The 11,521-nt window shown below is 33.2% G+C and overlaps 1 protein-coding gene across 2 annotated transcripts; it reads right to left on the reverse strand.

Annotated features, from left to right (window-relative positions):
• Window positions 1–3,897: 3,897 nt before the first annotated feature.
• On the reverse strand, window positions 3,898–11,106 carry LOC107873192 (protein IQ-DOMAIN 13). Of its 2 annotated transcripts, none has more exons than XM_016719941.2 (6): window positions 10,717–11,106; window positions 9,306–9,403; window positions 8,198–8,821; window positions 5,916–6,143; window positions 5,534–5,665; window positions 3,898–4,921 (listed from the first exon to the last, which is right to left on the reverse strand). In XM_016719941.2, the coding sequence occupies exons 2-6, from the start codon at window positions 9,378–9,380 to the stop codon at window positions 4,229–4,231; spliced, it is 1,752 nt and encodes a 583-aa protein (XP_016575427.1). In that variant the 5' UTR covers window positions 9,381–9,403; window positions 10,717–11,106; the 3' UTR covers window positions 3,898–4,228. The 2 variants fall into 2 exon arrangements, with proteins under 2 accessions (XP_016575427.1, XP_047270817.1); XM_047414861.1 differs by lacking the exon at window positions 10,717–11,106 and adding an exon at window positions 10,161–10,182.
• Between the last annotated feature and the right edge of the window lie 415 nt (window positions 11,107–11,521).

Below are 11,521 nucleotides of genomic sequence, written 5' to 3' on the forward strand. Positions count from 1 at the left end.
TAATGTATATCTATAATATTTTAGAAGTGTGACGACCCTTAGAAAAGTTAATTGAACTTTTTGTCCTTTATTAAAAGATCCTCTTTTAAACAAAACTGTTTTTTTACTATTTTCTTCAATTTGTTATTTAACTTCACTATTTTCTTCAATTTATTATTTAATTATTTTACTATATACTAAACTCCTAAAATATATGGAAGGAGAATCAACTAATATTTTTCTTTATAGTGATCAATTAGAAAAAATACTCCTAAAATAGGATAGAAAAATAATTCTAAAATAGAATTTTATTAAGGAAATACTTCTATAAATATTGAGAAGAACGTTAAACTACCGAAGAAATCAGTTTACTTATTGGGAAAATATGATTGATGCTCATCTAACTTGATTTGGTTGCATGTTTAGATTGGTGGATGCTTAATTTTCTAACCCTCAACTTCTTTACGATTTTTGTCAATATAATAGAATTCAACGTGTGTGTAAATATATATCTTCTTAGTTTTCATCCAAGTCATTCTTTAGGATCAAAATTTTCACTCAGACAAGAATTATTTTCATCAAAATTGAAGCTTTGTGATCACTATTAGGGCTAGCAATTTCAGCCCATATTTATGAAAAGAGTTCATTTAACCCATATTTATTAAATTGGATCACTCACATTTCAAATGGGTAAATATGGACTTCAACTCATTTTAAAAGCTCATACAAATATGGACAAAATGGATAAAATATGGGTACCCATTTAAATATAGAGATCACCCACCTATGCTTAAAAATTCAATTTTTTTTTCTTTTCTAGTTTCTTTTTTTTTCCTCTCTTTTTTCCTTTAATTTACTTTTTTGCTTTTTCATTTTTTATTCGTTTCTTATAATTTCTTTTTTCTTTCTCATTTTTTCATCTATTTTTTTTTCTTTTTTCTTTGTATTTTTTTTCGTTTTCCCCTTTTTCATTCTTATTTGATCATTCATATTTGCTTGAGACCTACATTGATTAATTAATTTAAGCTTCTAGTTATTCCATTTAGCCTATACAATTTATAGTATCTCTTATCAATTAAATATAATCCATGGTCTCACTCCTTTATTATTATTATTTTCTATCTTTTATTCTCTTTCCTTTTTTTTTTTCCTTTTTTTTATTTTTTTCTTTCTTTTTTCCTTTAATTTACTATTTTTTCTTTATTTTTCCTTTAATTTACTATTTTTTTCCTTTAATTTACTTTTTTTACTTTTTCATTTTTTATTTTTTTCACTTATTTTTTACTCGTTTCTTACACTTTTTTATTTCTTCTATTTCATCAATTTTTTTCTTTTTCAATTTTATTTCTTTTTTCTTCGCATTTTTTTCTTTTTGTATTTCCGTTTTCCCCTTTTTCTTCTTATTTTTTTATATTTTTTTCTTATCTTTTTTTTCATTGCATTTTATATTTTAGAAAAAAAAATTACTTTAAATTTATTTGTATCGTATTATATATTTCAAATTATTTGATTATTTGTATTTGAATAGCTTAGTTGTCAATATGTACAATTTATCATTTGTATTTATATACAAATAAGTGTATGAATTAATTGTATTTTCTCGAACCTAAAATATATAAATATACAATGTATCATTCAATGCAAATGTGCCATTAGTATTTGTATATCAAATTTATCATTTATCTTTGTATATAAACAAGTATCATTAGTATGCGTATGGTTCAAGTTGTATAAACATGTATCATTTGATACAAATACAACATTTGTATTTGTATAGTTTAGCAATTGTATTTGCATAATTTTATTATTTTTATTTTTATTATTTAATTTATATCAGTAAAATACAAGTTGTATCAATATATATAAATATAAGTGTTCGTAGAAAGGAAAATAATTGTTCTTTTTCAATTGTTTAAAAATACAAATGATAGTGTCAACTACGAATGCAAATACAAAACAAATGCAATTATAAATACAAATACAATACATGGTCAACTTAAAAATACAAATATAAAATAGATCTTTAAAAATACAAGTTCATCAATGAAAATAGAATACAAATACAAATACAAGCAAAATAAAACCACAAAATACAAATACAATGTGCAATCAAAGATAGATTACAAATACAAAACAGTCCTTTTAAAATATAAGTGCGAATTATATAAAATATATATGACGGTGCAAACTATAAAATACAAATACAAGTTTGAAGTCTAAAAAACAAATACAAATACAATTACATTAAGTAGCTTGGTCCATCTGTATTCCATTTCACATATGGCAGAGGATCCACATAGCCCTCGATTAATGGGAAAGTTCAACTTCAAATCTGACTTCTAACTCCCTCATCTTAGAGTTCTCGTTAGAGTAGAAGTAAGGCACGAATTGAAGAGCTTAGGGTCAGGCAAGGCAGGAAGTACGTAGAAACCTTGATTTGTTTACTTCTTTAGACTGCTAAAGATATTTGGTTTGACGAATGTAATCCCAAGATCTTCAGGATACTATCTCTGTATCTGCCCATTAAGGGGAGTCCACTTGAGTGTACTAACACAAATTATAAATGTTGGGCGAATATAAATCAATACGCGCTTAGGGTAATTTCATTATCATAAAAAAAATCAAATATAGAAAAAAAAAAAAAAAAAAAAAAAAAAAGAATGAGAGGTAGAAGTTAGAGATAGAAGAGAAGAAAAAGCGTAAAGAAAGAATTGAAGAAAAAAATACAAAAAAATCAAAAAGAAAAAAATAATGAAAAAGAAGAAAAGAAAAAAGAAAAAAATGATGGTAAATACAAATATACTGAGTGGTTATGATATTTCAGTCATCATTCATAATTTGTACTCGACTTAACCATGTTCTTCGAAAATAAAAGAAAATATAAAACATAAAATACAACCAAAAAAGAAAAAAAATGAGAAAGAAAAAAAAATGAGAAAGAAGTAAAAACAAAATAAAATAAAAAATAGAAAAAAAGGAGACTAAAAAGGAAAAGAAAAAAAAAAGTAAAAAGAAAGAGAAGCAAAGGGTAAAGATAGAAGAGAGAAAAAAAAAGAAATGAAAAAATTAAAAAATAAAACTAGAGGCTACATATAGAAGAGAGAAAAAAAAAACTAAAAAGCAAAAAACTAAAAAAAAAAAAAAAGGAAAAAAAAGTCAAGTTGATATGATATAGAAGTTTTAAGTTTTTGACTCTAGGAGTTAAAGTGGGTTGGACCCATTTTTACCCAATTCATATTTGACCAAATCCATATTTACCCATATTTATATGGGCGGATTGCAATCCAAACCATTTTTGCTTGATCCATATTTAATCCGTCCAAATCCAATTCAATCCGTCCATTTGTCACCCCTAATCACTATTGTATTATGTTATTGTAGTTTAAGGTTGTAGATAAAGTTACAGGTGGTAAATGAATGCCGATCGGCTTTGAGAATTTTTTTTAGGTAAAGGTTAGGTTTAATTATATTATTTTTATATCTCTGTTTTGAGAAATTATTTTGTGTAAAGGTAAAGTTTAGTTATTTTGATATCTCTATTATCATATTATTTTGTTATAATTTACATATGAGTGTCAGACGGCTTTGAGAAATTTTTTGTGTATAAATTAGATTTAATTATATTGTTTTGATGTCTCTGTCATCGTATTATTTTGTTGCTGTTACAAGTGGTAGATGAATGTCTATCGACTTTGACAAATTTTTTTGATAAGAATTAGGTTTAATTAAATAAATTTTTCAAAAAATGTTGAATTTAATTATTGTATTCAACTTTATTATTTAATAACGTTTAAACTCGATAAAGCGATGTACACGCGAGACGCATAGACCTAAACTAGTTATATTAAAGTGTAAAGGATATTTGTGACGTGATTTAAATTTTTTGCACTTTATTAAAAACCTTTGCAATACACAAAATTGGCTAAACTAGTAATAATAATAATAAAGAAGATCATAAAAGAGCACCAGAAGAGGGAGCTCTAACTTAAATACATACCATTGATCCTTTCTTCAATCACTACGAAGTCCAATATACATTCCATTTATGGCCTAATTTCCCCTCCCAGACTCCAAATCTCAAAAGCAATAACAGTCATGTGATAAAACAGATTTTGATCTCGCCCTTCATACAAGAGAATGTGCACACAATTATTTTACATTAGGGTTCTGTTAACAACATACACCACTAAATACACATCAAAAAGAAAAGAAACACAGGTACCTTCAGAGCTAAATATAGATGGAATAATCACACAAATCTGTTAAATGGTTTCCTCCCAACTATAGTACTTGGTGTCGAAACATTAGAATGCACACTCATATGATCTCCCATAGAGTCATGATCCTTTACAGAAGACCCTTTGTTCCACTTGACGGACCCGGTACTACTTGGAGTCAAAGGAAACGATAACCTCCTCCTTGAGCTGTTTGATGGGGTACCTATGTTTCTCTCCTCAAGAATGGTTTTTCCTCTGAACTTAGCTTTGGCTGAGATGGTTGGTGACATGTAACTTGGACCTGAAAAAGGCGGACAGCTTATGAGGCTGTCGTCATCCTTCAAGGAATGATTGAAAGGGGAATCAGCAGCACTAGCACGGCGCCTAGAGTACTTTGATATGCTCGAGCTGCTCATTGGTGATGATGTTCTTCTGGGAGTATGCATTAGTTTGCCCCTTAATGGAACTGCAGACTTAGTTGACCTAGGTGTAACTGATTCATGACTGTCATAATCCAAATGGAGGTGTCTGAAATTATGACTTGGACGCCATGGGCTTGGCTTGTGTTCTGATATTGCACTTGATGGTGTTAGATGGACGTCTTTTGCAGCAGATTGGCTCTCAGAATCATTTCCTGGAAGTAGCTGGCGGTCTAACCAGTTCCACCACCAAGGAATTCCACTGGCTCGGATGTCCATAGCTGATTTGGGGTTGCTTCTCCGCACCTGATAAAAGAGGTATGCGACATAGTAAGCCACATATAAAGTTAACAGAAGTACTGAGTTTGTCAACATGTCTCGGCCAAGAATAACAAACAATGATGAAGTACTCTGAACCAATGCAATATTATGTATTTTACCTTGACACATTGCCAGAATAACTAGGGAAAGTTGAAACAACAAAATTGAAATTTGTAAGTTCTGATGTTTGTGGTAATTTGCACAAGTGCATCTTGATTTGATAACCTTTGAAGTGCAAAGTCATAGACTTAAGATCAGTCAAAAGCAAAAGCAGAGAGATTATTATGATGCATTTAGTATCGGGATTCATATTATGTAAAAGGTTTGGTAAGAAAGAGGACTGCTAAGAAATTCACAATAACTCGGCAGCAAACAGACAGAAATTGTAATGGTGCACTTAAATACCAGGATTTGTACAACTTTAGAGAATTGGTAAGCAAGGGAAGCACTAAGAGACAATATCTAAATAACTTGCCATTTCCACAGATTACACGAAATAGAATGATAGATTTCTGCATTTTCAAAGCACATTTACACACTGGTTGCCCTTAGTCACCACTGTTTTTTTACGTGCTGAAGGACATGAGTCTAATGTACCTGGTGAGAATATGCATAGGCCATTGCTCTCTCCCTCTTGATGCCTGCCTCCACTTTTTCCCGCCGCCTTGCTTCAACCTCATCTTTAGTTAGCATACTATTATCCCAATTATCATGGTTACCTGCCTCAGTCTACACCAAAATATCCTTTTTAACAACAGACAATTCAAAATATGTTTGAAAAGGAAAAGAACTTTAATTCGATAACTCTCACATCCTTAAACTACAATATATGTACAAAATGAATTCCTAGAACCTATATTTGGAATTGTTAAATCAACTAAGGAACATAGGAAAACAGTGCCTCCAAGATAAGGCATCGGCCTATATCATCACCACTAAATAGGTGAACAACTCGAGATCAGTAGCAGTTTAAACTTACAAGCGGAGCCCATTTGCTTAGAGTGCTCTCAACTTCTTTATCATTCATGTAAGCTTGACTATGGAGTGCCTGGAACCTCTGAGTCCTCCTTGACTGAATTTGCATTTGAACCCTACTTAGAAGCTGCATTTGTTTCATGGCATTTACTGTCTGTCGCTTTACACTTCTGCTTCTGACCACTCCTTGAAGTCTTGCTAAACCCTTCAAAGATCTGAAACCCCTCCTTGTCTGTGAAACAGATTTCATTCACATAGGTAACTTTTGTTAGCAATTGATACATTCTATCTCGGAACCAAACATTCTTGTCCCATCAATGACCTACTCTAGAAAGGGAATAAAATGGGAAAGGACTCTAACGAACCCCACCCTATGGTGCGGTGCTGCGTGGTATCCTCCCCTCCCATAAGTCTTGTTTTGACAGCGGGAAAGTGAACTTTGCAAAAGGGCTTATTTGGTTGGGTTCTCTTTTTTTTTTTCTAAAGAAAAAAAAAATCAAAAGTTTTATATGATGCACTGAACTTCTATGAACCCCACCCTACGGTGCGGTGCTGCATGGTATCCTCCCCTCCCATAAGTCTTGTTTTGATTGCGGGAAAGTGAACTTTGCAAAAGGGTTTATTTGGTTGGGTCTTTTTTTTTTTTTTTCTAAAGAAAAAAAAAATCAGAAGTTTTATATGATGCACTGAACTTCTATGAACCCCACCCCACGGAGCGGTGCTGAGTGGTATCCTCCCCTCCCATAAGTCTTGCTTTGACTGCGGGAAGGTGAACTTTGCAAAATGGCTCACATGGTTGGGTTCTTTTTTTTTTTAAAGAAAAGAAATCAGAAGCTTTAAATGATGCACTGAACTTCTATTCATCGCTACTTGAATCAAGACAAAGGGCAATAACAATGATAACACAACTCTATATTGTTTTCATTTAACATAAGAAGTTCTTCTAACAAGTTGATAAGAACTAAATTACAAGAATTTTTCAGGAAGCTTGTAACAGATGAATGCAGACTCTGTATTTTCCCTGGTTCAAGAGTATAATTAAGACATTGAGGAAAGCTACTCTTAACAGTGAAGTCCTTAGGACCGGCAACGGTTTCTTGAAAACATAATGTCAAAAAAAGATTAGGGGTCTCAATTACTTATACAAAAATTTTAATCTCTGTTTTTTCCCTATCCATTTCAGATAATCCACAAGTTACTTTATTTTTGTCAAAATTCAAAAAGAAAATGGAGTTCTCAGACAAGGAAAGTGGCCTTCTTTTAATTAATCAGTTACGTATAATCTGTTCCACAGTCAATCTACTAAAACAAATAGTGAAAGGTATACGATCTGAGGAAGCTCAGAGCTTAAGAAGGAATAGTGAAGCTTAAATGGTCAAGTAAAACTATCATAAAGAAAATGATAGAAGGTCAAAGGATTAATGCAGATCAAGTGGAAATGCAATAACAAATCTCAATTGTGGTAGTAACTGTTAAGTATCCCACATCGGAAAAGGGATGGGTAATTGGTCTCTTTATATGGACTTGGGCAATCCTCCCCTCATGAGCTAGCTTCTGTGGTTAAGTTAGGTCCAAGATTCATTCTTTATCATGGTATCAGAACCAAGCCCATCCCAAATCTTTGTTCACCGATATTGGGCCTCCATATTATATTGTCTACGCTCCAGTTAACGAGGTCTAAGCGTGCTGGGGAGTGTTAAGTATCCCACATCGGAAAAAGAATGGGTAATTGGTCTCCTTATATGAACTTGGGCAATCCTCCACTCATGAGCTAGCTTTTGTGGTTGAGTTAACTTGGGCAATCCTCCACTCATGAGCTAGCTTTTGTGGTTGAGTTAGGTCCAAGATCCATTATTTACAGTAACATATCCCGATCATTGAATGAACTCATACATGCTTTAATTAAGGGCTGGAGATTTGTTTTACCTGTTACCAGTTCTCTAACACAGTAGGGAATTTCTCCACAAAAAAAGCACCCAATCCTAGACTACGAGAGATGCATGTCTTTAACAAAGCACAAAGCATTTCACATGATTGATTTACTAGCTCAGCTTGATGCTCGCCTTTGGCAATAACAAATAGTTGCAGCAGACATGAAAATGATTGCTTGGAAGGCTATTAAAGTGGTTTCAACAATGACAAAATCGTTACTAATATATCACGAGTTTGCAATAACATGACCTACAACTTATCACTCAAGATCTAGCCAACTCACAAAAATCAAGTAGTATTCTTAAAGGCTATTTTCAGCCAAACATTGCATGATGGAGTTATCTTGAATCTTACCATATAACTTCTGTAGGCCGCCTGTATCTTGGTTGCTGAAAGGTGGAGCGTTAAAGTTGGTTCTGGCCAGTTGGCATAGCTAATCTCATTGTGGTTCCTACTCAGCTCATAATAAGTAGATCTAGGGGAAGAGACCCTTGGAGAAGCTGCCCTAGGAGAGATAGCCTTTAGAGAAGGAGCACTAGCAGAGTTAACCTTTGGAGGAGCTTCCCTAGGAGAGATAGCCTTTGGAGAAGCTTCCCTAGGAGAGGTAGCACTTGGAGAAGCTTCCCTGGGAGAGCTCACTTTTGGAGAAGCTGCCTTAGGAGAGATGACCTTTGGAGAAGCAGCCCTCGGAGAGGAGATCCTTGGAGAAGTGGCACCAGGAGATGTAGCCCTATATGATGTCTGAGGAGATGCAGCTCTAGGTGAACTGATTCTTGGAGAAGTTGGTGTCACAGGGAATGCAGATGGACCACCAGACTGTTCAGAAGTAGGAGGCCTAACAAGTAGTTTCTGATCATCAACTTCCCCCAGTATTTTCTCAATACTGCTTGGTTCTCTGAAGAGGAATGATTTGATCTCTCCATGCCTCAGTATTCTACGACCCTTCTTCTTTTCCTTAGCAGTTTTCTTTGCTGATCCCTATAAAAATCATCCAATTTAGCTAAAGGTTGTGTTACAACAATGTTTGAAGCATAGATATCCAGCAAGTTCTCCCACAGTCCTTTTTATTCTGTTAATATAATTCTAGATGTTGCTCGGACTCTTCAAAATGGTGGGCACCTGTGTCGCATCCCTCATAACTTCACTACTTTGGGAGAATCCAACACGCATCAGAATATATTTTTGAAGAGTCCGAGCAAACATACCCATCCTGATATGATTCATTCGGGAATATTTAAAACAATCAGGCCAGAGCTGAATTTCTCCAAATAGTTCACCCATGGTCCATTTTATAAACACAATTCCAATCAGTTTAAGAAGTTAGATCGACTTAATAGGAAAGAAGAAAACTAAATCAATCATTGAATTCGACTTATTTCATTATAAGATAACCACCCCTGCGGTACAGAAATAAATGATATGAGAATACCAAGTTCAAGAAACCAGAGTTTTGTAAACTTACATGGGCAGACTTCTTCTTGGAGTTGCACGTAAAAACCCTTTTGAGGGCATTAAACCAACTGCCTTTTTTCCCCATGTTTCTAGCATTACTGTGTAACCCTGAAGAAAAGGAAAATTAACTAAGTTGTGATTTCACAAAAACAAAGTCAATTGAACACATGCAGTGACAAAGCAACATCATACATTTATTGTATTGACAAGAAATATTGTTGAAAGAAATCCAAGTGTAGGCGGAGGAAGGTAACACAAGCATTCCAGAAAAAACATAGATTGTCCACCTAAAACCCAAATACATGAAAAATTTGCAAAATCGTCCAATTTACTCAGCTAAGACGTTGTTGATAACCATCTTAATTAAAGCCATATCATTTAAAGAAGATTTTCCGTAAGTTCAAATTCGGAGTTTGCACATTTAGCTGCTATAAGGTGATCAAGGGAGAGGAAAATCATTCACCACAAAGAATGAGAATTCCCCCTCTCTCTGGCTTCATTTTTTCAAGCAGATCAAAACCAAAATAATGAGAAAATGAAAAGGCAAACAGGGAAATGAATTTTTAGGTCCCTTTAATCTCGTTTCTTGAATTCCATTCTTTGAGTTGACTTTCAAGTTTCAAATTCAACCTTCAAGAACCAGAAATAATCAAACTAAAGGATAAATCTTTTTTACTAGCAAAACAAAAAACACGCACAAGTTCAGGTCATCTATCATCCAAATGATTTCATAATACTGTCCCTTTTTCCATCTTTTCCCCTAAAAAAATCCTAGCTGTTTTACAAGCTCCCAAGATAATAACAATGATTCACATATTACTGTCCTATTTCTAGGGTAATCTTAGTGGCTCAGTTGGTTGGCTACCTGAACTTCCACCTTGTTCCTTAGGGTTCGATTCTCCACTTGTAATCCCCTCCCCCGTTTTTCCTTCCCCTACCCAAAGGTATCCTATTTCTGCTCGACTTCAAGCTTCTTGAAGCTGGTGTTGAGATAAGAAAAGAGGAGCACAAAGGAGCAGAGAAAGAGTGATTCTTCATTACATTCTGAGGATGAAGTATGTTATTTTGTCGTTATTTCTTCAACAGTTATGAGGAATGTAACATACAAATAATATCAAGAAATTATAAAAGAACCCACTCCCCCACAAAAAAATACAAGAAAAAGAAAAAAAGAAACAACAGACACAAATTTTCACCCCCAAATTCCACTCCACATAAACACACACACACACACAGCGAGCAGAAAAGAGTTAACATCAATTTTAAGAAAAAAGATTGGAACTTCATTTTTGACAAATAAAAAGGGGTCTATAAAAAAGAAAAGGTCACACTTTTCTGCCCTAAATCAACATCCAAACTTCCAGAGTATGCAGAATCCACACAAAGTAAAGTAGATTCATGAAACCAAGAAGTCCTAGTACCTCAAGTTATGTTTGAGTTTCTCCATGGAAGCCCCTTTCACAGAAAGCTGAAAAGAAACCCAAAAGCCAAAAAGCAAAGTCCTAGAAGAAACCAACCCAAAAAGACAACTTCAGCTACCCTTCTCTATTTTCTCCTCTCACTCTCTTTCTCTCTCCAGAATCTTTGGTTTTCCTTCCTACTATAACCCCCTCCACTTTGTTTATACTACTACCATTAACCTCTATTGCTCTTTTTAGACTTTTTTTTTTAATTAATTTAACCAAACTCTTAATCAGACAATTACATAAGAATCTGGTACGTTGTTGCTTGTGGGATTTATTTACCTTTTCTTTTTTGTTGTTTCTTTGACTTTTTTTCTTCTCAACCTTTTTCCAGTTTTCGGCTTTTAATGCTTCTTCCTTTTTTGTTTAGTGTGAATAATCTTGCTGTTAAGTAGGTCAATTCTAATTCAATAACTTAACTCTATTTAATAGTTACAGGATTAAATGATAATTAATTAGTAATTAATTTATGGAGATGGGAGCTGAACTGAACAACTTAATTACTCCCTCTATCCATGAATACTCACTCTGTACCACTTTACCCATCCCAAATTGAAATGACACAGCTATTAAAAAATAATGATTGGTAATGTAACTTTACCATTTAATAATAAGGATAAAATAGATACAAAATAGTAAATTATCTATTTAATTTTTAAATTAGACAAATAAAAATAAACGGTAAGAGTAATTTCTATAAAGTAAAATACTCTTCATTTGAAAATACTTATTATAATTTCCTTTTTAAAAATCAAATAATATG

Source organism: Capsicum annuum, chromosome 6 (assembly GCF_002878395.1).
Source record: "Capsicum annuum cultivar UCD-10X-F1 chromosome 6, UCD10Xv1.1, whole genome shotgun sequence".
In the NCBI taxonomy this organism is placed as follows: domain Eukaryota; kingdom Viridiplantae; phylum Streptophyta; class Magnoliopsida; order Solanales; family Solanaceae; genus Capsicum; species Capsicum annuum.